Here is a 22482-nt window from a genome sequence, read left to right as displayed (position 1 = left end):
GTGATTGGAAGTTGCTGCATACCTTTGCAAGGCACTACCGTCTAGATGTAGGGGATCCGGAATCTGTCTTTTGGCGAGAGTGTCTTGCGAGCGGGACTCTCTAGGTCCCACCCTAATTAGGGAGCTTTGGTACATCCCAGGAATCTGGACTGATCCAGGTACAAACAGGGAAAGGAAAATTTGGTTCTTACCTGCTAATTTCCGTTCCTGTACTAGCACGGATCAGTCCAGAACCTGCCCGCTCTAGGTAGGTAGAAAGTCTTTCACTCAGCTCTGGCTGCTTCCAGTTCTTTAAGGTTTATGAGTTTTTACCATTCTGAAATGGGTTTAGCTATTTGGCTAATTTTCTACCATGTTTTTTACCAGCGTTTTTTGGCTTGGGTACAATTTAATACTGAGGAACCACAGTGGCACCAGGGATTATGTAGCATTGTCAGTTAAACTTTCTCTGTCTCCATCTGCTAGCAGGGATGCATAAACCCTGGACTGAACCGTGGTACTACAGGAACGAAAATTAGCAGGTAAGAACCAATTTTCCTTTCAATTAATGAGCGTCCATTTTCCCAACCCATGGCTGTGCACAGGTTAGGAAAACGGATGCTCCTAAAATTGAGCATCTGTTTTCCTAACCCGCTGACAGCCACTTCTCCTGGGCTGCCAAGGAGTGACTAGGGGTGGGCAACTGTCCCTAGCGCCTCCTTTCAGCACAACCCCTCATTTAAATACTGAATCGTGAACCCAGGAGAGGTGGCTTGGTGTACATTAAGGGGCGGATTTTAAAAGCCCTGCTCACGTAAATCCGCCCAGATTTACGTGAGCAGGGCCTTGCGTGCCTATTTTCCACAGACCTGCCGGCACCCGCAGAGCCCCGGGACTCGCGTAAGTCCCGGGGTTTTTTGTCGGGGCGTGGCCGATCGACGTGGCGTTTTGGGGGCGGGACGTGGTGTTTCGGGGGCGGGCCCAGGGGGCGTGGTTTCGGCCCGGGGGCGTGGCCGCGCCCTCCGGAACTGCCCCTGGGTTGCGTCTCGGCGCGCCAGCGGCCCGCTAGCGCGCGTGGATTTACGTCTCCCTTCGGGAGGCGTAAATCCGTGGACAAAGGTGGGGGGGGTTTAGATAGGGCCGGGGGGGTGGGTTAGGTAGAGGAAGGGAGGGGAAGGTGAGGGGAGGGCGAAAGAGAGTTCCCTCCGAGGCCGCTCCGATTTCGGAGCGGCCTCGGAGGGAACGGAGGCAGGCTGCCCGCCGATCCAGGATTTTATAAGATACCCCCCCCAAACTTTGCTGTTAGCCTTGTCTGTAGTGTTTCCTGGTTATCTCAACTGCTCAAAGCCCTCCCTGATATTAAACATACTGTCTCCATTTGTCTGAGCAGAGCCCCTTGAAGGCATCCACAGTCTGGCTACTTTTTGATAGGCAGTATAGAAATATTGAAAATAAGAAAAGCAACATCCGAGTAGCTGAACTGCAGGGGGCACGGAGAAAGGAAGAAGCGCCAGTGACACGCCAGTTACACTTCCTATCTTTCGGTTGTCTTCTGCCAGATCTGTCCACTTCTGTCTGATCTGGAGGCCTGTAGCCCACTCTGTCAAGTATCCAAAAATATACCGGTACTGTAAAACTAATTAAACAGACGCTTCGGTTAATTTTGACCCATCATAATAGGCTTCATCTGAATAGCAGTTTTGCTAGATGATATGCCTTATGTATAATCATCGGTGAATGGTAAGAGTCAATTTTTTCATTTATTTTCTTTGCTTAATGTGATAGTGAACTTAGCTTAGTGCAGTCGCTGAAGCCATCGCTATGCCCGACATGGTTCCATGTTTCGAACCGTCCAGGTTCTTTGTCAAGGGCTTAATGTTCAGCGTCTAAAAGATTAAAATCATCATTATTACCGGTACCGTAAAACTAATTAAACAGACGCTGTAGACCACGCCAGTGTAAATGGAAGTGTCACTGATGCTTCTTCCTTTCTCCTTTAAGGCCGCTCCTCCCTCCACTGGGATAGCTGTTCACTTCGAAACGGTGCAGACCAGGGCATCCACTTTAGGGAAACACAGGCACTCTCTCACCGCCAGATCCAGTGGGTATAGAGCTTACAATGCTCGACAACCTTTAAAACTCACTTCTGGAGCATTCCATTCCAGGTCAATCAAATCCTGGATGGCTTCCAGCATTGCAAAATAGCAAGAGGCTTTCTGTAGAGTCACCAGGATGGGGTTCTTCTTTGGTTCCGTCATGGGTCCGCGCCAGGAACTCTCAGGCAAGGCTGGCAATTCATTTCTATGGAAAAACCATAATATGGTCCGATATGGCTCCAAACCTGGTGCGATTTCTCCATCTTCCAAGGAATCTGGATCCCCTTCTTCGTCCGCGTTGTCTGGGTCCCTGCCAGAGATACCCTTGGTGAGACAAGCATGTCTCGAGACCTGTCGATAGGGCTGGGGTTCTGCCCAGACAGGGGCAGGTGAAACAGACTTCACCTATATGAATGATTGAAGGCCTTGAAAAAATTCCACCCAAGAGAAGGCCACCGGGTCGATGTCTAGCCCAGGAGGTACTGGGGTAGGTGCTGCTGAATTTCCTTGTCCCATGGCAGACATAGCCACGGGATTACTTAGGACTGGGGTGCGACTGGTTAAGTTCGTGGTTGACCCATCCTCTGAATGGGAGGAGCCGGGCTTAGCATAGTCCTGGAGGCCAACTCTCCCTGGGCCTCCTCACAGTGCTGACATAGGTAAGAATCAAGGTCAGGCTGTGTAGCCCTAATATGGCAGGCAGCACAAAGGGAATGGTGCTTATGTTTCTTGGCTGCCAGAGCCATTAGCAATTTATTTATTTATAAGCTTTTGTATACCGACGTTCATAAAAAACACATCGCATCGGTTTACATAAAACACAAAGTTGGAAAATACATCAAAACAGGGTGATTTTCAAACAGGATAAAAACAGGATAAAAAAAAAGTACAAAGCGAATCAAGAAAATAACCGTGGGGGCGGAAGAGAGGAAAGAAAAGCAAGGCAAAGCATATGTACAACTGCACAATTGGGCAAAGGGCCTTTAAACTGTATTAAGGAATGTTATGAGGCGTAAAGAGTCTGAGAGCGTGGTTCGGTTCTTCATGGAAACGCTTGATGTGCCCACAGAGTCTAAAGCAGAGCCTAGCCCATCGGGGGGGGGCGCTCAACCCACTCAGAAGCCCACGTCCCTTACCCCAACAGGATCGGGAATGTAGTCAGTCCGGCACGTCCAGCAAGGAGACCAAAGGAAGTCTTACCGATGTCCCTCCAACGTCTCTGAATTGAAAGGAATCCTCTTCTTTCTTTACTTACCTGGGCTCGGCGCTTACCAGCTGAGTACAGAGACGGTTTTTGGCTGCAGGGGGAGAGGGCGTTGGCCGTCACTGCTGTGCTCGGCTTCCTGCATCCGCAGCCTTTCAGCAGCGAAGTCCACGCCGGGAACCGGCTACTGGACCAAGGCTCCTCTCTGAGGGATCTCAGAAATCACCTCAGGAATTCTCAACTGGGGGAGGGACTTCTAGGTATCACCACAGGAGAGCAGGGCTCAATGTTTCTCCAATTTAAAAGTAGAATTTCTTCTTCTAAAGAGTATAGCGATCCCCATAGGGAAAGCACGTCCACATCTGCTAGGAGACGGAGAGATACTGAATGGCTGAGGTATATCTAGGGTGATGTCAGCTTTGAAATCTGTCTCCATCTGCTAACAGGGGAGCATAAACCCATTAGTCCTGAGTCCATCTGGCTACACACTAGGAAAATCCTCTTTTACGACAGCAGAATTTCCCAAATATGAACTATTTATCTGCTATTTGCCAGGAGGAGGCCCAAATCTCTAGCGATGGATCAACCTCCTGCATTTTATAGTATAAACAGTAGGGGTATCTATGAAGCTACAAGTCAAAGGTAGCACTTTGTCAACCTCCCACCACTAAGAGACCTCGTTATTCAGTCTCCTAGCCCTAATCATCTTTGCTTACCTTCTCTGAACATTTTGTGTGTGAAATAATGGGTTAAAATTGAGCAAAGAAGCTTGCTGTTTAACACTGGAATAAGTTAGCTACGTGGGTAGTGAAATTTCCATCACTGAAGGCTTGTGTGAAATAGTCAGCTTACAGTGGCGTTTGTCCTACATGCCATGGGCTGAGAGAGGAGAACGGAAGTGCTGTGCTCACATTTCTCCTGGTGATGTTCCGCACATCATGCTTGTATGTGATGTTTCCTTCCTGGCTGAGTCTCGCCACTGCCGCAGAGTCTTCACAGATCTCGCAGACAACGAATTTCTCCACTTTAATTCCCAGGTCCTTTAAAACCAAATAACCTGCAAATATAATTTCTGATCAGTCCTGGACACTACTGCAGAGACTTTACACCTGGCTGTAACATGTTATATTGCTAGCATGTTGAGTACTTAGTAAAAACATTCAACACAAGGAGTCTTGACCTGTTTCCAGTGACCATATACCATAGACATGGTGTTATATTGACTATTGGGAAGGATTATGTCACTTTTAAGGGCCAAGTTTTTATAACAAGACACAGGTGCTAAAGGTAAGATGATGAGAGTCCGGATTGGTGGCTCTCCAGCAGTACCACATGCTACCATGCTACAAAAGCAACCTTCACAGCCCCAGAGTGGGGCAGAAGTCGCACTCAATGCTCAGTGGTGAGAGCTGGAGGGATCCTGGCTAAGCACCGTCACTCCAGTGACTGGACAAAAGCCCCGGGTAGTGATGCTGTAGCCCAATAAAGGCCGGTTCCAACTGAGCGGGAAACTTCCAGGTCAGGAAGAGAGAGGTTATCAGCACCTTAATAATAATAACATACTGTACGAAACCAAAACTTATTAATCCATATACCAAGAACTCCTTCATCAGGGAAAATCCTACACAGAAGGCTAGACACAGAATATTTCCCCAGCAGACGTAGTTATGGCTACAGCACTAAATTAACTTCATAATAAACTGGAGATGTTTCTAAAGAGAAAATTGACGGGTACAATGATGAAGCTGCACAACAGAGAAAAGTGCTATGTATCACCCTATTTCTGGCCAGGAAGGCATTTCTTTGCTACTTTTTCAGAACTGGCCTCAGATGGATGCACAGAATGTTTTCACCTTCCCCTGGATCATCAGCAGCTCCTGGCACACAAAACCCATTCTGCCAAAATGCTGCCATACCCCCAGCTGCTGCAAAATCTCAGGACAGGGCCTCACAAGTGTTTTCAAAGCTCACAGGCAGGGACTTCCTGGTAGTACTCGTCTTGCAAAAAGATCAGTGCCAGGTTGCAAGTTTTAACCCTGGGGAAATCTGCACACAAAAACTGAAAATTCTGCAAAAACCTACGTACTTTATATTGGTCAAAATAACACAATATACATGACAGTCTTTAAGTAATTAATTTAAAATGTAATACAGAAAAAAAACCTATTACTTAAAGATGCAAGAGTTTTAAATATTTTGAGCAAAATTTCCCTAGAATCCTTCACTTAGCCCTCTCAGGCCCCAACTCCTTTACCTTCCCCTCTCTCTCCCTTCCCCGTCTAGGCTCAAACTCTTCCACTCTATCTCCACTCCCAGAGTTTGACCCCTCTCTCAGTACTGCCCCTCACACAGGCTCCCTCTGTCCCACTTTCTCACACACACGCACAGGCTCCCACTCTCTCGTGCACATCCACACCTCCTCTTACAGGTTCCCCCTCTCTCTCTCTCGCGCATACACATCCCCTCATACAGGCTCCCTCTCTCTCACTCACACACACACACACACACATCCCATCATACAGGCTCCCCCTCTCTCTCTCTCTCGCGTGTGCACACATCCCCTCATACAGGCTCCCACTCTCTCTCTCACACATCCCCTCATACAGGCTCCCACTCTCTCTCTCACACACACATCCCCTCATACAGGCTCCCACTCTCTCTCTCACACACACATCCCCTCATACAGGCTCCCACTCTCTCTCTCACACACACATACCCTCATACAGGCTCCCACTCTCTCTCTCACACACACATCCCCTCATACAGGCTCCCACTCTCTCTCTCACTTACACATCCCCTCATACAGGCTCCCACTCTCGCATCCCCTCATACAGGCTCCCACTCTCACATCCCCTCATAAGGCTCCCACTCTCTCTCTCTCTCTCTCTCACGCATCCCCTCATACAGGCTCCCACTCTCTCTCTCACTCACGCATCCCCTCATACAGGCTCCCACTCTCTCTCTCACTCACGCATCCCCTCATACAGGCTCCCACTCTCTCTCTCTCACACACGCATCCCCTCATACAGGCTCCCACTCTCTCTCTCACACACACATCCCCTCATACAGGCTCCCACTCTCTCTCTCACACACACATCCCCTCATACAGGCTCCCACTCTCTCTCTCACACACACATCCCCTCATACAGGCTCCCACTCTCTCTCTCACACACACATCCCCTCATACAGGCTCCCACTCTCTCTCTCACACACACATCCCCTCATACAGGCTCCCACTCTCTCTCTCACTCACACATCCCCTCATACAGGCTCCCTCTCACACACACATCCCTTCATACAGGCTCCCACTCTCGCATCCCCTCATACAGGCTCCCACTCTCTCTCTCACACACACATCCCCTCATACAGGCTCCCACTCTCTCTCTCACACACACATCCCCTCATACAGGCTCCCACTCTCTCTCTCACTCACGCATCCCCTCATACAGGCTCCCACTCTCTCTCTCACTCACGCATCCCCTCATACAGGCTCCCACTCTCTCTCTCTCACACACACATCCCCTCATACAGGCTCCCACTCTCTCTCTCACACACACATTTATTTTTTATTTATTTATTTAATTTTATATACCGGCAACCGTTTGCACATCGTGCCGGTTTACAGATAACTTACAAACAAAGATATGTAGGCAGAGCCTTTACAAGGAACAGTGTTTAAAACATAGCTCAGAAACAGAGCAAAACTAGCAAACTTGTGGAAAGAGGGGTAGGGGTGGTCGAGACAGGGGAGGGGGCGGGGGGGGAGGGTGGGTGGGTGAAAAACAGGTACAAAAGGAGTAATATGTACAGGTACAAAAGGAGTAATATGTACAGGGGTCGAGAGATTATTGACGTATACATAGGTTATATTATTGACATCTATATACATTGGCAAATTGACATAGGTTATATTCTTGAAATATACATAGGTTATATACAAAACTGTATAGGCATGTAGAAAATAAGAGATTCAGGTGAGAAAATGGGAACGATAGAGCTATGTGTCATATATTATGTGCTAGAAGTTAGGAGTGGGGTTTGTAAGTCATTAGAGGGTGTGGGGGTAGGTCCAGAGGAGGGGGTGTTAGTACGGGAAGGTGGTAGGGTTAAGGTGTTAGTAGGTAAAGTTAAGGTGTTAGTAGGTAAAGAAGACGATTGGGGGTAAGCTTGGAGGAAGAGCCAGGTTTTGAGTTTCTTTTTGAAGGTGGGTGTGGAGGTTTCAATGCGTAGGTCAAGAGGCATGGAGTTCCAGAGGGGAGGGCCTGCGAGGGAGAGGGCTCTGTTCGTGGTGGAGATGAGTCTGGAGGATTTTGTGGAGGGAGGGATAAGGGTTCCACGGAGGGAGGAGCGGGTGGGTCTTGTGGAAGTACGAAGGGTGAAGGGTGGGTTTAGCCAGTTGTAGTGTTCATTAATTATACTTTTGTGGATGAGGGTGAGGGTTTTGTATAGAATTCGTGAGTGGATAGGAAGCCAGTGGAGGTTACAGAGGGTGGGAGTGATATGGTCTTTCTTTTTGGCATTGGTGAGGATGCGTGCGGTAGCGTTTTGAAGGAGTTGTAGAGGTTTGATGTAGGTAGCAGGGAGTCCCAGTAGGAGTGCGTTACAGTAATCAATTTTTGAGAAGATTATAGATTGGAGTACTGTACGAAAGTCCGAGAAGTAGAGGAGGGGTTTGAGTTTTTTGAGGGTTTGTAATTTAAAGTAGCAGCTGCTAAGGATGGATTTGATAAATGGTTTGAAGGTAAGTTGGTTGTCAAGTATGACACCTAGATTTCTTGTATCAGAGAGAAAGTTAAAGGGTTGGAGGGTGGAGGGGGAGGGTGTGGAGGCATGTCTAGAGGAGATGAGGAGGAGTTCAGTTTTTTGCGGGTTGAGTGCTAGGTGCATGTCTGTGAGGAGTTGGTTTATGGAAGCGAGAATAGTGTTCCATTTTTGGAGAGCAGTGGAAGCAGAATTAGTAAAAGGAATGAGGATCTGCACATCATCTGCGTAGATGAAGTGTGTAATCCCAAGGTTGGAGAGGAGGTAAGTAAGGGGGAGCATGTAGATGTTAAACAATGTGGAAGAGAGGGAGGATCCTTGGGGGACGCCACAGTTGAGATTAATAGGGGGGGAGGTGAAGTTGTCGGTGAGGACTGTGTAGGTACGGTTTTGGAGGAAGGATTTTACCCAGGAGAGAGCAGTACCTGATATTCCTATACCAATGAGTATGTTGATGAGGATGTTGTGATCTACAGTGTCAAAGGCAGCGGAGATATCAAGCATAGCAAGGAGATAGGAGTTGCCAGCATCCATTCCTTTGATGATGGTGTCGGTAAGGGAGAGGAGTAGGGATTCAGTGCTGAGGAGCTTACGGAAGCCATATTGTGATGGTGGGAGTATATTGGATTGTTCGAGGTAGTCGGAGAGACGGGAGTTTACTAGTTTTTCAATGATTTTGGAGAGGAAGGGGAGGTTGGAGATGGGACGGAGGTTGGAAAGGTTGGAGGGGTCAAGGGAGGGTTTTTTTAAGATGGGTTTGACCACGGCTTGTTTCAGGGAGATAGGTACTAGGCCGTGTTCCAGGGAGCAGTTAACGATTTTGGAGAGTGAGGTGGCTATGGTTTTGGGGATAGAGAGGAGTAGTTTAGTGGGGATAGTTTCTGAGGGGTGGGAGGAGGGTCTCATTTTTTTTTAAATGTTTTCTATTTCAAGAGATGAGGAGGGTTCAAAAGAGGAGAGGATGGTGGGTGTAAGAGGGGTGGGAGGGGTAATGTAGCTGGTGAGGGGGGAGTTTTTGGTGTTGGGGGTAAATTTAGCAGTAATGTTGGAAATTTTGTCCTTAAAGAACATGGCAATTTCATTGCACCGGGTTTGTGTGGAGGGGACTTGGGTTGCGGACACGTTGGGTTTGGTGAGATTTGAAACTAGAGTGAATAAAGCTTTAGGGTTGAATTGGAGGTGGTGAATTTTCTTGGCATAGTATTCTTTTTTTGTTGTTTGAATGGCGTTTCTATAAGCATGCATGAGTTGGTAATAGATAGTTTTTGTGGCGGTAGTGGGAGCCTCATACAGGCTCCCACTCTCTCTCTCACACACACATCCCCTCATACAGGCTCCCTCTCTCTCTCACTCACACATCCCCTCATACAGGCTCCCACTCTCTCTCTCACTCACACATCCCCTCATACAGGCTCCCTCTCACACACACATCCCCTCATACAGGCTCCCACTCTCGCATCCCCTCATACAGGCTCCCACTCTCGCATCCCCTCATAAGGCTCCCACTCTCTCTCTCTCTCACGCATCCCCTCATACAGGCTCCCACTCTCTCTCTCACTCGCGCATCCCCTCATACAGGCTCCCACTCTCTCTCTCACTCACGCATCCCCTCATACAGGCTCCCACTCTCTCACGCATCCCCTCATACAGGCTCCCACTCTCTCACTCACGCATCCCCTCATAGAACAGTTTTTAACCTGTTTTTCATAAATAATCTGAACACTATGAAAATTAGCCCGTCTCCAATACCAGTGCCACCCTGTATGTAGGCAGGGTATTGGTAACTAATGCTAGTAATCTTTTATATCCCTGAGAGAAGCGTATCTGGCATGTCTGCTTCCGTCTACAACTATGCATGCCAGAATTATCTGGACTAGTGGGTACTGACATTGCATAGAATTGATTTCTGTGGTTTTATGAGTGTGACTACATAAACTGCTGAGAACTGGTGATCATATTGCTATAAATGTAAAAAAAATAGTTACAAAAAAAGAGAGAAACAAGATACGAATAACACAACCCAAACAGTCGCAGCTACAGCCAGAGAGAGAGCGTGAGCAAAAAATCTTTTCCACTGAAGGCTAAGGTGACTCATGGGAGCTACACGTCTGTACGAGAGAGCCTTCATTCCCAAATTGGTACTGTCTGATGATGTCACCCCACTTCTGTGATTTTTCATTCCTGCTCATCCATGGAAAACAATGTTAAGTTATTGGCCCAAATGCTTGCAGCATGGGTGCGATTCGTACATGAGACTGACAGAGGTCCAACAGAATAAGGCAGGGTGCGGACAATGTGAGACAAACTACAAATCTTTCATGTTTTCTATTTTCAATGGCCGCCGAGTGCCTGACATTACAAGATTTTACGTTGATAACCTGTGGCTGAAAATTTTCCTCGGTTTGACTTGGCTGGCTAAAGTCTGCTTGGCTATATCAAGCTCCAGAACCCTACTTGACCTCAAACTCCAGTTCTTGCCCTGTAAACCCAACCTACCCCATTCCCCTGACCATAAACCCCCACACCCTGCCTAACTTCCTTCTTGCCCCAGCAGGAAGCCAAGCAACAGCACTTGAGGTTAGTGTGGGAGCAGGATGCCAGTGGAGTGCGGGCAGTAAGGATTGGGGCTTTGAGAAATTTGGGATCTGACTTTAAGAACTGCTTTTTAATTCAAAATTGTGCTCTCCCCTCCCCCCCCCAGATCTGTATTCATCCTACTCAGACAGCCACAGTGCTGGAAGCATAAACTGCATGTTGCTTCCCCTTCCAGAGCTGCTTCTGTCAGAGCCGTGCAGAAGAAAGAGCCTGCATGGGATTTATAGGGACTGGGCATGCAGGGTAGGGCTGGGACCTGAGACACAGAGGTTGCGCGTGAATGAGTTTTATTTATCTTAAGAGTTTCTATGCCGCATTATCAGTGGTTTACAAATGAACACATTAGTGGTCACAAGTAACGAGTAAAAGCACTTGCAATGTAGTGGGATAGTCAATGAGAGAGATTGGCTTTTGCCAAGGAATATGAATGTGTGTTGGTGTCAAGAAACAAAAAGCTTAGCAGAATTTACTGTAGATAGAATGGAGTCAGTAGCTAATTATGTAAACTGAATATTTTTCTTGCCCATTAACCCCTTGTCCTAGTGCAATAGGTTAAGGTTTTTGTGTTCTGAGATTGACTCTCTCTGTTTCTGCAGGACATGTATCTTTAGCAAGCTTGAAAAAGCACAGGCTCAATCCTTCTATACTGAAGCATTATCATCCCATTTCTTCACTGCCTTTTTTTATCTAAAGTAATTAAGGGAATGCTGTTTAATCACCTCCAAGAGCGTCTGGAAGTACATGAGGTCTGGCTTCTGCTCAGGAGAGGTGTGAGGCAGCGTATCAACAACTCCCTCGTTGCACCTCAAGGAGCCCGCTTCTCCTTACTGCAGAAGGCTGCAAGGGATTCTGGGTGACGGGAGGGTCCCTTCATTGGCCCTAAGAGCCCAGGCCGTGAGAGCTTGGGAGGCAGCTGATAGGACCTCACCATGCACTCAGACACTGGACCTTTACCTGTTAGTTGTGCCTGAGGCAAGGTGAGCTACTATTTTGATTTTTGTATCTTTAAAGCACTGTAAATAAGTAAGTTGGTCCAGAATTATTGTATTCCTGAACTAATGCTGGGGCCACAGCAGACCCGAATAAGCTTATCAAGCCTCCAGGTGTTGCACTGAGGTTTTCATGCAGGCAGAGGCTTGCTTTGTTTGTTGCTAGATCCTGAATCTTCTTGTCTCGATTGATTGATTGATGATGTTGGTGGTCAGGATATTATATTAAGATGGTTTTGTTCCTATCTGACTGACAGGAAGCAGAAGGCTGTAATCAGGCAGTCTCTGTCAACTGGAGTTCTTTACCAGCTGCACTTCTGCCATCCAGTTTAATATTTACTTGCATCCATTCTGTCACTTAATATTAAGTTTGAGTGTTGATATCGTATTTATGCTGATATTCAGTTCTTCAGCCCAGTGACAGTTACTCTCTTATGCCTTGAGGCCCTCACTGACTGCGGGTGGATGTGCCTGGGTGGGACTAGCTGGGGTTTCACCTGCACCTGCCCTCATTCATGCAGGCTGAGCCAGCAGGACGTAGGCAAGGGAGAATGTCCAGGTGGCAAACAGAGAAGTCCAAAGAATGAAGCAAGGTCGGGGCCAAAGCTGAGGTCGGCTTGAAGAAGAAACAGAGGAAAAAGCAGACACAAGACCAGCAAGAAGAAGAAGCACCAGAGCCTGAGAAGCAGGAGCCCTGCAGGATGTGACATCATCAGCCTGCGCCACAGGAAGTCCATGCTGGGGCCTATAAAGGCAGTTCTAGCCCAGGTCCCAGGAGCAGCTGAGGGGCTTACAAGGGGGTGGTGGCTGCAGCCTAACACAGGCTTTCTCTGAAGCAGCAATTCAAGGACGGGGTGGCAGCCAATAAAACTGTAGGACTGGGTAGGAGACAGCCCAATTTTGAATTAATAAAACAGGAAAGGGGGGGACCTTGCTGCATCTTTTGAACATGAAAGGGGTTTGTGGAGTGCATGGCCTGGCAGGTTAGGGGAATTGAGGCACAGACCTGCGCTGTACGTCTTTGTTTTTTGCGTAACACTGGATTATCTTTGACGATGTCCCGTTAAGTGGAGTTATGCAGCCACACGAGGCCAGATACCATTAAACCTGCTCCGAAGCAGCTCAGACGTTATGAAATTCAGCTAAGTCACCAGAGCACGTGAGGCTCCCTGCACTGCTTCTCTTATCCTATCCAGCTAGGGCACCCAGTATTCAAAAACCCGCCATTCAGCTGGATAATTTGAGTTATCCGGCTCAATGCCTTTGAATATTGCCCTTTTAAAATTTAAATTCTTTCAGATTAAAGGACTCTGCATCAAACCTGAAAGCTTTTAGATTTTGGAAATTAGTTAAAGGGAAGATCTGGGATGACATCTACCCCGGTGAAGCAGCCGTGCAGACACCTGAACCTTTCTTCACTTTTCCACACGGGGATAAGGACAAAGCTGCACCAGGAGTGCAGGAGGAGTAAACGCTCTGCAGGGATCAGCCAAGGAGTGAGGGAGGAAGCGAAAGGTCCTTACTGCCCCGGGTCCCAGGCCCCTGCGAAGCTGCAGCAGGCATCCTTCACCATCTCTGGCCAGAAACCTTCTGACCCTGATATTCTCGTTTATATTTAGGACTCTTACCTGTTGTTAAACCATCAGACAGAGACAGAACTCTGATGGGTCGTCTTGATTCAGCTGGAACAACTGGAAAACTGTCAGGAACCTCCTAAGTTACACAGAGGAAGAATGAAATTAAATCCCAAATCCAGTCTTTTGAATGTTTATACTATGGGGGTTCACTTTAAAAACTCTGAGGGTGAGCAGGCCCAGCTTTCTCTCATCATGAAGTTGTGAGAGCAGATGCATGCAGACTCTGCAGGACTACCTCGCTCTTCATGCTTATAGACTGGCACAAACTTTGTTCTTATTCTGATTTTGGTATCTGAACCCTCTAAGCAAATGATATCAGGGAATTACACACACAAAAAAAAATCACTTGCAATTCCTTTTCTTTGGAGAGCACTGCCAAAGAAACTGCATCTTGCCTGCAAAGAGGTAAAACTTAGAAAGGGGCTAAAGGCTTTTTATTTTACTCAAGCATTCAAATGTTGACTGCTTAATACATAGTTAACAGTTTTAAGATTTGCTGTTATTATTAAAAGGTACTCAATCTTTTATATTTGTATTGATTTAATTATAAATGTGATGTATTTTTAATTTATTTAAAATTTTAGTATATTGATTTATTAATTTATTTTTTTGATTTATTGTTAATTTTGTTACTTGGTTGTGTAGTTTTATATATTTTTATTATTTTTATTCAAGTGCATATCACCTTCAGTATGCCAGACATCAAATCCAAATAGATAAATACCATATTTATTTATTTATTTATAATTTTTTTATATACCGCTGCTCATCAAAGATATCACGTCGGTGTACAGTGAACAGGAACTTACGCCGTAGCGTTATACATTTAACAGGGTTATATAAGCGTTATACATTTAACAAACCATATCCCTTTGGGACTCCGCTATATACTTCTCTGTCTGGCTCAACTCCTCCAGGTCTGCCACTCTGTCTTCCAGGAATCAGACTCATCCTCTGAGCGCTAGAAGCTCAGGGCGTAAACATATGACCTCTCCTCAGCAGGCAGATAATCATAGATACAGCACTGGGTACAAAAGCCCCCATCTTACTGCTGGACCACATCTTTTAAAGTTATTCTAAAACTTATTTCTTACATTTATAATCGACCTGCTATTTTTTAAATTGAGTCAGTTTATTTTGCACTTAATTGATTTATATTATGTTAATTTTCTTCCTGCCTCCTAATTTGTAGGTTTGAGACGGGCAAAGGGAGGTGAAAACAAACAAGGAAACAGCTCTAAACTTTAAAACTCTACCCCACTCTCATACAGAAAATAATAAACGTCAAAGCTCTACCCCACTCTCTTACAGAAAATAATAAATGTCAAAGCTCTACCACACTCTTACAGAAAATAATAAATGTCAAAGCTCTACCCCACTCTCTTACAGAAAATAATAAATGTCAAAGCTCTACCACACTCTTACAGAAAATAATAAATGTCAAAGCTCTACCACACTCTCTTACAGAAAATAATAAATGTCAAAGCTCTACCACACTCTCATACAGAAAATAATAAACGTCAAAGCTCTACCACACTCTCATACAGAAAATAATAAATGTCAGGCCACTGCTACAGCTTTTTCTTCACGAGCTGGTGCTTCCCACCTTCGCAGGTACAATCAACACTCTCCCATCCCCCTCCTTATACTATCTACACTTTACATTTTAAAGGAGTATTGTAGAGATGCTCATGCATGTTAAAGGTATAAGTAATGTAAAAGAGGTAAACATTTTTTGATAGGAAGGTGTTGTATCATGCCATTTTGCAGAATAAAAATTAGTTTAGAAATTACTTTTTTTCATTTTTTAAAGCTAGAAGTCATGATATGATATGGAGGGTGTAGATAGTATAAGGAGGGGGTGGGAGAGTGTTGATTGTACCTGCGAAGGTGGGAAGCACCAGCTCGTGAAGAAAAAGCTGTAGCAGTGGCCTGACAATGAGATGCTACACAGCTGGCGCATCCCATCCCTTCTCCTGTCGCCAGGCCCTACCTCCTAGTCTGAGCAGTGCAGGGATAATGAGAGCTTATTTAGGTCGTATACTCTCTCACCTCATGGGATTTGAGGTGCAGACACTGCCCAGGTTTGCTGGCCTGCCTGGGCTGATTCTGCTCTGTGTACATCCAGAATGAGAGACAGCACTCCTGATGTTATCTCGCCAATTATTTGTACAGAGCTCTAACATCTCCTGTTTATTTGCTGGCTATACATTTCCCTCTGCCTCTCATCACTCCTTTGGCACATTATTTGGCTATCTTGAGATTAGCAGATATAATTAATTCCAGATCCCTCTACAGATTGCTGTACATATGTACCACAGATCCCATCCCTGCACGGTTTTGCATTAAATAATTTCCTTCTCTTAAGTTTAATCTACATTTAATAAACACAAGCATTTTGCCCCTTCCTGCTTGGCTGTTGCTTTGAGTGACACTGCCTGCATGTTCATTTTGCTTGTATTGTGCATCCACGTTCCTATGACTTGTATCACCATACAGTTATCTGCTATCAATTTGCCCAAGATATCTAGAACCTTTATAGGAGGAAAACTGTATCCTTATCAGATTTTATAATCGGACAAAACCCGGCCGCATCAGCAAAATTTCCCTCCTACAGACTTCTTCTGGCCAAACCTCTTTTTCTGATGTGTGCATTGATCCTTACATATTCTTGTCCTTTGTCACTTAAGAAGAAGTCCTGAAGCCGCATGATCCAGTCCTGCTGGCGCTGCAGTGCCCGGTGACGCCTCTCAGGAAGACACAAGTAGCAGTTCCACGGTTCCTGTTCTTTGGCCTCTGTGGAGGATCCTGGCCCCACCAGGACCTCCAGGCAATCCACACAGAAGCATCTGCACAGAATTGGGGACAGGATCAGTCTGGTAACACCGAGGCCATGTACATACAGAAAAATCATTTCACCTGTTGAACCGGCCCCTGAAAACTGCTCCCCTCAAAGAGGATAAAAGTATGAATTCCTGTGGGAGGAAAATAAGCTGCGTAGATTGTATTTTCAACTCTGTGCATTATTTTCAATTAAAATATACATTTGTGCATAGCACCTGTACCATACATAGCAACATAGTAATACAGCAAATCAATAACAGCAACCTAGTAACATAAGAACATGCCCTACTGAGTCAGAGCCAGGGTCCATCAAGCCCAGCATCCTGTTTCCAACAGAGGCCAATCCAGGCTATAAGTGCCTGGCAATTACCCAAACAATAAATAGATCTCAAGCTACTATTGTTTATTAATTAATAGCAGTTTATGGATTTTTCATCTAGGAACTTATCCAAACCTTCTTTAAACCCAGTTACACTAACTGCACTAACCACATCCTTTGGCAATGAATTCCAGAGCTTAACTTCAATTTCTTTCTTCAATTTTTTTTAAATGAGCTACTTGCTAACTTCATAGAATACCCCCAGTCCTTGAGAAAATAACCGATTTACATTAACTTGTTCTAGACCTCTCATGATTTTAAACACCACTATCATATCCCCACTCAGCCGTCTCTTCTCCAAGCTGAAAAGTCCTAACCTCTTTAGTCTTTCCTCATAGGAGAGCTGTTCCATTCCCCTTATCATTTTGGTTGCCCTTCTCTGTACCTTCTCCATCGCAATTATATCTTTTTTGAGATGTGGGGACCAGAATTGCACACAGTACTTAAGGTGCAGTCTCATCATGGAGCGATGCAAAGGTACAATTACATTTTCCATTTTATTCACCATTCCCTTTCTAATAATTCCCAACATTCTGTTTGCTTTTTTTTTTTGTAGTACATAAGGAGCATTAAACATAGCATTCAATACAGGCACAATATTGAGACGCATGAAAGGTACAGATATTTATAACAAGCCTTCCAAGGGTAACACCTAGGATAAATATAGAACGAGGACATCAGGCCCCGAGTGCTTTAAACGCAAGTAATGTAGATAATAATGCTATGTTCACGATGGGTATATTAAATTCACAACTAAATATGTACAGTTTTTCAATGTAATAGTTTGTATAGAATGCCCCCTCCCCTTCACTCCAGGGTACCGCTCTATGCAGAAAAACGTAAAAGAAAAAAAAAGTAAGATATGCTTATAAATTAAATTAAACTATATTTTACAACCTCTTTGTTCTCTGCATTCCTTGTGTTCAGCTGTTGGTGATGAGAAGATGGCTTGTCCGTGCTGTACGGAAGAACCACCACTAATCCATGGTCGACCTCTATGTCCCTGGGCTTGGAGCCATGTTATCATAGGCTCCCAGACACTCGTAAATGCCTTCATAGTGTCATGTTTCACGGCAGTAAGACGAGCCATTCGGAAATGGAGAACTACTGCCAGAGAGGGAAGATCAGGCAATTTCCAAGCCCTGGCTCGTTCCCCTCGAGCTGCCACAAATACTTGTGTGCAGAATGTATTTGCTGGTTTGGAGGGTCCTTCCAAAGGGACATGGAGTAAGGCACATTTAGGGTCCATATCACCTACTCCCGTAATCACACTTGCTAACCAGTCATAAACCCCTTTCCAAAAGGAAACCACCTTTGAGCATGAAAATAAGTAGCGACATGTCCACATCCCCTCCAACACACATTGGGAATCGCAGGGATCGTTCTGTGTAATTTGTCACCTATGCAAAACTTTATAATAATGCTCCTGTATATGGGCAGCAATCGACACTTTGGATATCTGGAAGAATATTAAGTCCCATACTTCATGGTCTAACTCCTCTCCCAGTTCCCTTTGCCATGCTTTTATATGGAGCCTGATTATTTAACAATTTGTATATTTTGGAAAGGACACCCTTCATTTTACCTGAGTGCTCGCAATAATTCTCAAAGTGTTTTCACCGGATGGACTCTGTTAGCTTGTATTAGCATAAGCAAGAAATGCTGAACCTGAGCAAAATCGAGTACCTGTCTGAGCCCAGGTGGTCCCGGTATATTCATCGTCTCATAAGCTCGGATAGTGGTGCCCATAAGAACATGTCCAAAGGTGAAAATCCCCTGCTCCTCCCAGCTGGTAAAGTGAGGATTAGCTACGCCCCCCTTAAAAGTAATGTTATGAAAGAAACAAGACAATTGGTGATAATCAGAGTGTCCCATGAATCTAGCCTTCCAGTACTTCCACAATCTTATGGTAGTTTGTAGGGTTGGCGTTAAATATATTAGTGGTCTCCAAGTAGATTTGGGTTGCCACGGAAGTGCCTGGAGAGGCATGGATCCCACCTGTGCCTGCTCCAATTGAGCCCATTGTTTAATATCAACTTTATGATATAAATCTACCAAGGAGCGCAAGTGAGCTGCCGCGTAGTACCAAAGGATATTCGGTGCTCCCACGTCCCCTGCTAACTTGGGTAGAAATAAAGTAGTTCTGGCCACCCTAGGTGGTCTCTCTCACCATATGAAACCATAAATGTTTGTTTGCCATTGTTTTAATATGGCGGAAGATATAAAAATTGGTGTAGTGGAAAAGAAGTAGAGCAAACGAGGTAATGTAACCATTTTAATAATCGCTAGTCTCCCCATCCATGAGAAATATTCCCTACTCCAGTTGTGCAGCTCGTTATCGATTTTTTTTTTTTTCCATAGCGGGTTGAAATTAAGTGTACATAATTGAGTTATGTGAGCCAATTTGAACCCCTAAGTACTTAATAGAAGATTTTGCCCACCTAAAGGGGAAGGTCTTTGTGATGCTCTCAACAATCGGACTAGGAAATTCAGATTTAATAGTTCCGACTTTTCTAGATTCACCTTAAAGCCAGATACCCAATGGAAATTCTCCAAAGCAGTCGTAACCCCCTGTAGTGATACCTCAGGGATCTGTCAGTGTGAAAAGGATGTCGTCCGCAAATAATGAAAGTTTAAAATGCAACCAGTAATGGTTTCCGTCCATCTAACCATCATTGCAAAAGGTTCTAAAAAAAGCACAAAAAGCACGGGCGAAAGGGGGCATCCCTGGCGAGTGCCCTGCGGTATATCAAGCAGCGGGCCATAGCCCCCATTTACTTTCACTCTAGCCTGAGGCCATTCATATAATTTTTTAAATCCAAGTCTGGAAAGATGCCCCAAAGTTCATTTTATTTAGTACCTGAAACAGAAAAGGCCAGTGCACAAGGTCAAAGTCCTTCTCAGTGTCGATGGCTAGGAGTGCAGCAGGTATCTGACGACGATGCACGCAGTCTATCAGGTCTACTACCTTTCTTCTATTATCGCTAGCCATTCGGGATGTATGAATCCTACTTGATCATTATACACTAATGAGAGGATAATGCCTTTTAACCGTTCAGCCAGTATGCGCGCTAAGATCTTAAGATCCAAGTTGATAAGTGATATCGGACGATAGGACCCACAACGAATTGGATCCCTACCCGGTTTAGCCAGAACTGTAATAGCCGCTACATTAGCATGGTTAGCTAGGGAATCCGCGCTCCTAAGGGAGTTTAGCATCTCAGTGAGCGGTTCCGCCACAATATGAGAGAGCTTTTTGTAGTAGCTTCCTGTCAGGCCATCTAATCCCGAGGATTTGCCTGGTTTTAGAGCTTTAATCGCCAGTTGTACTTCGGATAATAGAATAGGGCCATCTAGATATGCCTGCTGGTCTTCCGTAATGGTCTGCAAGGGCAAGTCCTTTACATAGTTATCTATCTCGCTCCCTGTAATGTCAGCATCTCTACTATATAAATGACCATAAAAATCTGTGAAGCATTTTCTAATCCCCTCAGAAGTAATAAGACTTCCCCGTTATCTCTTATTTTAGTAATATGATTTTGGGCTAGGACCGCTTTCAGACGTCTGGCTAACAGTCGGCCGGCCTTGTTACTCCCTTCATAATACTATTGCTTAGTTAATTCCACTTGAAAAGCGAGGGCATTATCATCCAGTCCTTAATGGCATCCCTAACTCTATTTATTTTCTGTAATAGGGTAGGGCCCTGTGTTTGCAAGTGCTGTAAAGTTAACCAAGAAAGTTCCGTTGTGAGTATTTTCCTTTGTTGCTCCTCCTTTCGTTTGCAAAAAGATGCTTGCGAAATAAGGATGCCCCGAGCGACTGCCTTGGATCATTCCCAAATCGTCGACGCTGGGGTGGAATCAGTAGCGTTATTTTGAAAGTACTCAGATAATTTTGTACCCAATGATTGGACAAATTTGGATTTAACCGCCAGAACCTTTGGCCCTGATCCTGAATATTGAGGTTTAACTGAACCCATGCAGGAGAATGATCTGAGCACCCAATGGGTTCAATTCCAGCTTCAGTCCCCCGAGTTTGAGTTTGTGTGTCTATAAGAAATAGTCCAGTCGAGAATATAATTGGTGGGCATTGGAAAAATAGGTATAACATCTTGAATGTGGATTCCTTTGCCTCCAGACATCCCCCAAGTGCCGATGTGATGTCAGGGTAGACTGACTCTTCCGTACTATTCTCAGGGTAGTTGATGTCTGATTGGAATTATCCATGGTGGGGCTATGAGTCACATTAAAATCCCCTCCGCTAATTAAAGATCCTTCAGCATGCTTAAGTAACACCTCATTTAAGGCATTAAAAAAAACATCTTGTCCTGTATTAGGTGCATAGAGGCCGACTAAAGTGGCTATCGTTTTCCCCACTCTGATTTTCAGGAGCACACAGCGCCCCCAGGGGTCCAGCACAAATTCCATAACCTCATGCACAAAATCCTTAGAAATCAATATACCCATCCCTGCATATTTTGAATTGTTTGTGCTAGCGGCAAGATACATATATGGGTAATAATGGAGCAAAAGAACCCTTTCATGCCTTTTCCGGAGGTGTGTCTCTTGTACCGTTGCTATAAATACACTTTCTGTTTTTAATTCTTGGTTTAGCAAAAACCTTTTGCGGTAGTGGTTAAGGCCCTTCACATTCAGGGACAGAATCCGCTCTCCGGTATACGGGCTTTTAACATTTAGATTTGACCTGGACATGAGGACAGCAGTAATTAATAATGGTCCCTGGAGAGAACAACCCAAAAAACCCTTACATTTATAATCACCCCATTACGACTCCGGGGTGATAGAACTCCTCTCCTGGAAGTCACTCCTCACCAGCATGGAACCCCACTCCCCTCCCGAGACTTCTACAACTTGTTAAACCCAAAATCTATAACATTCAAACATTTAATCTTGAACATGCTTACTACTCAAATTACTTCAGCCTCAGGCTGTGTATTCTGAGATGACATGTTGCAGAGGGACTAGTGATTGCGATCGTTCACTCAAATAGCAGGGCTAGAAATTACAGGCAATGGCAGTACGAGCAGCGTCTTAGACTGGTGAAATAAACTGGTGGAGTCAGCCTTGATCCGACAGTACCGATCGGGACTCCTCAGAGTGGGGATGCAGCCGACTCCCGCCATTTTGGGTGGTCATCCATCTTTGGGGTTTTGGTGGTTTTCTCCGGTGCTGTGATATTTGGTTGGTGACCAGCCTTGTTAAGGGCTGCAATCGCCTCCACCAGGGTTCTGACTCGGCTGGCAACTCCGTTTACTGTGAATTGAAGTCCGAACGGAAATGTCCAGCGATACCGTATATTTTCCGCACGAAGATAGGCTGTAATTTCCGCCAGTTCAAATCGTTTACGGAGGGTAGTTGGCGCTAGATCTTGGTAAATATTCAATGTATGACCTTCCCATGTCCATGAATTTTTCTTGCGGGCAGCGTCCATGATCTTAGATTTTTGAAGAAAGCTGTGACAACATATGATGATGTCTCTGGGCTTAGAGACCGAGCTAGGGCTAAGAGCCCTATGCGCCCTTTCAATCGTAATGTCCTCAGATATGCCCCTCGGCTGGTTCTCCTTGATCTGGACATGTTTGTAGAATTGATTTGCAGATTAATCCTGCCACTGCCATTGCATTGCTGTATCCTGGAGCCTCAGGGACTCCCCGAATCCTAATATTACACTGCCAGGAGCGATTCTCCAGGTCTTCCAGCTTTTCCTGTAAAAGCATAATTTCACCATCCTGAGCATCCTGCTGGGCTGCGACTTTAAGGCGATTCTGGGTGAGTCAGCTCTCCCCTCCTACTCATCCACTCTGTGGCCCAGGCTTGCTATGTCGTCTCGGATGTCAGACATAGAAGCCAGAAGCTCCTGCTTATGTGCTTTTAAGGTAGCCCGGAATTCAATAAACCAGCCGCGTATGTCATTTTTGAGCTGGCTGAGGCCTCCACCCATTCAGTACTTCCCCCTGCGTTTAGTTCAGCTCCCTGAC

General features: G+C 45.4%; 1 protein-coding gene across 1 annotated transcript in view; it reads right to left on the bottom strand.

Moving 5' to 3' along the window:
• DNMT3B (DNA methyltransferase 3 beta) overlaps positions 1-22482 on the bottom strand; it is a 244084-nt gene that overhangs the window by 33127 nt on the left and 188475 nt on the right. The window contains exons 13-15 of the mRNA XM_029611336.1: positions 15927-16110; positions 13253-13337; positions 4191-4336 (exon numbers count right to left, since the gene is read on the bottom strand). Coding sequence (XP_029467196.1) covers positions 4191-4336; positions 13253-13337; positions 15927-16110 — 415 coding nt within the window. The remainder of the gene's footprint in view (positions 1-4190; positions 4337-13252; positions 13338-15926; positions 16111-22482) is intronic.

The sequence above is a fragment of the Rhinatrema bivittatum genome, chromosome 8, assembly GCF_901001135.1.
Source record: "Rhinatrema bivittatum chromosome 8, aRhiBiv1.1, whole genome shotgun sequence".
Lineage (NCBI taxonomy): Eukaryota > Metazoa > Chordata > Amphibia > Gymnophiona > Rhinatrematidae > Rhinatrema > Rhinatrema bivittatum.
This window is presented reverse-complemented; position numbering and strand designations above follow the sequence as displayed.